Source organism: Myotis davidii, unplaced genomic scaffold (genome assembly GCF_000327345.1).
Source record: "Myotis davidii unplaced genomic scaffold, ASM32734v1 scaffold543, whole genome shotgun sequence".
In the NCBI taxonomy this organism is placed as follows: Eukaryota; Metazoa; Chordata; class Mammalia; order Chiroptera; family Vespertilionidae; genus Myotis; species Myotis davidii.
The window spans coordinates 310219-313975 of NW_006294117.1; the positions used below are offsets into that span (position 1 = coordinate 310219).

At 50.6% G+C, this 3757-nt stretch overlaps 1 protein-coding gene across 2 annotated transcripts in view; it reads left to right on the forward strand.

The window, feature by feature from the left end:
- The window catches only part of RNASEH2A (ribonuclease H2 subunit A), a 25019-nt gene extending 22718 nt beyond the window's left edge, over nt 1–2301 (forward strand). For both annotated transcript variants that reach the window (XM_015566870.1, XM_006768204.2), the window contains 4 exons: nt 528–665; nt 771–858; nt 1865–1988; nt 2108–2301. In XM_015566870.1, the coding sequence (XP_015422356.1) occupies nt 528–665; nt 771–858; nt 1865–1988; nt 2108–2243 (486 nt within the window). In that variant the 3' untranslated portion in view covers nt 2244–2301. The remainder of the gene's footprint in view (nt 1–527; nt 666–770; nt 859–1864; nt 1989–2107) is intronic.
- The last annotated feature ends 1456 nt before the right edge of the window (nt 2302–3757 follow it).

A 3757-nucleotide genomic window follows, 5' to 3' on the forward strand; every position in this document is an offset into this window, starting at 1 on the left:
GTACTAGCGATCAAGCCCACAGCCTGGGCATGTGCCCTTGATCAGAATCAAACCCGGGACCCTTCAGTCTACAGGCCGACGCTCTGTCTACTGAGCCAAACCAGCTAGGGTTTACCCTGTTTCTTGTCTGTGGCCCTCACCAGGGGGTCCCCTCCATGAGAACATGGATTTTTGTCTGGTGTGTTCATTGCCTTATTCCCACTATTAAGTGCAGCCCATGATGGTATGCAGTAGGTGCTCAGTAAATGTAGACTGAGTACAGCTTGATCAGAAAAAGACTCTTTGGTTCAACAATAAAGATATAAAAATAAACAAAGTGTAATTTGTAGAACTGCAAAAAAAAAGAAGACTCCTTGGGAGGTGATGCTTGAGCTGAGACCCCTGAGAAAAATGCAGCCTGGGACGAGCCAAGAGAAGAATATTCCAGGCAGTGGGAATAGCAAGCGCAAAGGCTATGAGGCTGGCTCATTTGCACAGTTGTCTGTCTCGGTGTTTGTTGAATGAATACATTTCTGCCACCACTGCAGGTATTTGTGGACACTGTGGGAATGCCAGAGACATACCAAGAGCGGCTGCAGCAGCGCTTTCCCGGCATTGAGGTGACAGTCAAGGCCAAGGCAGATGCTCTCTATCCCGTGGTCAGCGCTGCCAGCATCTGTGCCAAGGTTAGCCCCTCGCTGTCCATGACCGGCTCCCAGCATCCCTTTAGGCAAGGGGCAGGTGTGGATGCCCTGAGAGAGGGACATCTCAAGTGCCTGTCTTGCCCACAGGTGGCCCGAGACCAGGCCGTGAAGAACTGGCAGTTTGTGGAAAAACTACAGGACCTGGACACTGATTATGGCTCAGGCTACCCCAATGGTGAGCGGATGGTGGTAGGGGCTGCTTTGGGGCCGTCCTGAGATAGTGATGCTGGTGGTAACTCTGAGAAGGCAGTCCTGAGAGTGGTTCTGCTTACCCTGCTCCGCAGTGGGAGAGGCTGAGGCCCAGACTGGGGGCTACTTGCTCACAGCCATCATGTGGCAAAGCTGGTTTCCAGCTGGCAGGCGCCTTCCTCCCTGCTCCCTTCCTCTCTCTGCTCTCTGGAGCCCCAGTGAGAGACTGAGGCCCATGGTGGGTGTCTGTCTGTTTGTTAAGGAGAAGGGGGCAGGATGAGGGGCCCTGGCTTATGTCCCATGGCCCCAGCTTAAATCCATAGTTTTCTCCCAGCATGAGACTCAGTTTCCTTCTCTGACTTGGAAGTGATTGTGCTCCCCCAACACACACACATAGAAGGGCAGAGTTGAAGATTCAAGGTGGTTGGGTTCAAGGAACCCCTTGACCCGTCTGAGGCCCAGGAAGAGACTGGCAGGTGGGTGGGGCGACGCAGTCTGTGATTGGAACTTAGGTGAGGCCAAAGTGAAGAAACCAGGTCCAGGCCAAACACAGTTTGGCCAGCATTCGGTGCTTACTGTGTACCTGATGCATGCTGTGTAGGGTCCAGCCTTGGGGATATAGCTGTGAGCAAGACAAACAAGGATTTCCCTGTCCCCACTGAGCTCATGGTTACGTGGGGGGAGACGGACATTAACCTGATGACCCACAAATGCTGGTTTAATGACTGTTGTCCTATGGGGTAAAGGAGAGGTCTCAGAGGCAGTCTTCTTAAATTGTACCTGAGCAACTGTTAGCCAGGTAGAGAGTCCAAGAAGACCTGCCTGTGCAAAGGTCCTTGAGGCAGGAAGATGTCTCAGGTAGTGCAAGGTGCTTTAGATACTCAAGAGGAGGCCTGAGATGAGATGATGGGGCCTCAGATGGAGTCTAGGGAGCTGGGGCTTTATGACAGGGCTCAGGGGCTGTCACCATTGCCACTCCACCCCTTCCCTAGATCCCAAGACGAAAGCATGGTTAAGGAAGAACGTGGAGCCCGTGTTTGGCTTTCCCCAGTTTGTCCGGTTCAGTTGGCGCACGGCCCAGAGCATCCTGGAGAAGGAGGCGGAAGGTGTTACATGGTGGGTGTCCCAGAGGTGCTGTGAGGAGGGAGGGAGGCTAGGGCTCATCCCAGCCTGGGAGGGTGCACCCCCCCAACCCTCAACAGCAGGTGGTCAGTGTCACCACCTCTCGCCTACAGGGAGGACTTGCCAACAGGGGATCAGGAAGGACAAGGGAGGATTACATCCTATTTCAACGAAAAGCCAGGAAACCGCCCCCATCTCCCCCACCGGTACTTCCAGGAACGTGGCCTAGAGTCAGCGACCACTCTCTAAGAGCCAGCCTGTACCCCTTTACCTTCAGTTTGTGATTAAAATTGCTTAAGGAAAGCCAGGCATGGGGGTTGTACTTTGGGGTGGAGGTGGCTGGACCCAGCCGCTGACTTTTGTAACCTAAACAAGGTAGTGGGCACTGGGTGATTGACTTTATTTTTAAAAAATTTATAAGAGTTTATTTGAGCTAAAATGAGGACATATGCCTGGGAACAAGATTGCAAATGCTCCCTGGTTCTACTTAAAAATATATACTTGTGTGATGCAGAATTAGGAAGGAGCACATTGGGAAGCACCCTGCCTCAGCTCACAGGTGGGCATACCTGGTGTCTCAGTCTGTTGGGGCTGCAATAACAATATACCAGACTGGGTGGCTTATTCACATCAGACATTTATTACAGTCCTGAGGATGGAAGTCCAATGTCAGGGTGTCAGCATCGTCGTGTTCTGGCGAGGGCTCTCTTCCGTGTTGAATGCTGCCACCTTCTCACCATGTCCTCACATAGGGGAGAGGGGGAGGGATCTCTGTGGGATCCCTTTTATACAGGCACTAATTCCATTCCTGACAGTCCCACACTCATGACCTAGTTGCCTCCCAAATGTATCACCTCTTTAATACCATCATCTTGGGGGGTCAGGATTTCAACATAGGCATTTCAGAAGGGACACATTCAGACCATAGCAGGTGCCTCCTAGGTCCGTCCAGAGATAACCCATGTTACAAACAGTGGTACAGGTATATTCTTTCCCACAGTTTTTGTTTTTTACACAAATGGGAGGAAACTATACCCTACATAGTGCACATTCCTCGTTGTGCCACATATGTCTTGGAGGAAATTCCAAGTGGGTATCTAAGGACCTGCCTTATTTGCTTTACAACTGAAGAGCCCTCCATGGCATGACTATCCTGTAGTTTTATGCCTCTTAATAGACACTGAGTTATCGCTCAGCTTGCCGTGAAACCTGTATAGTAGGGAATTACGGGGATGGGCCATCATTTCTTGTGCACAGCTTTGTAGGATAAATTCCCAGAGGTGGGGTTGCTGGGTTAGAAAATGTATGTGTTTATCACTTGGAGAAGATCTATTTTCCGATTGCCCTCTGTGGAGGCTTGTACCTAATGGCACTCCCACCAGTAACGGAAGTGAGCACTGAGGGCAGGGAATGAACCTGAGCTATTTTAGCAGTGCCTAGCCCTAGACACAGGAGGCATCCATCAATCTTGCTCTACTGAATTAAAAAGACCTTGCCCCTGTTTGCCAGGTGAGGATAAAGAGGAGGAGGATTAGTAGTGGTGCTTACCATTCAAATCCCGAACCTGAGTCCAGTCCTTTGCCTTAGGGCAGTGGTTCTCAACCTTGGCTGCACATTAGAATCACCTGGGAATCTTTTTAAAAATCCTGATTTCTAGGCCTCATCCTCCAGAAATTCTGTTTCTTTGTTATGGGCTGGGCCACAACATTAGTAACAAAGAAACAGAATTTCTGGAGGATGAGGCCCAGAAATCAGGAATTTTT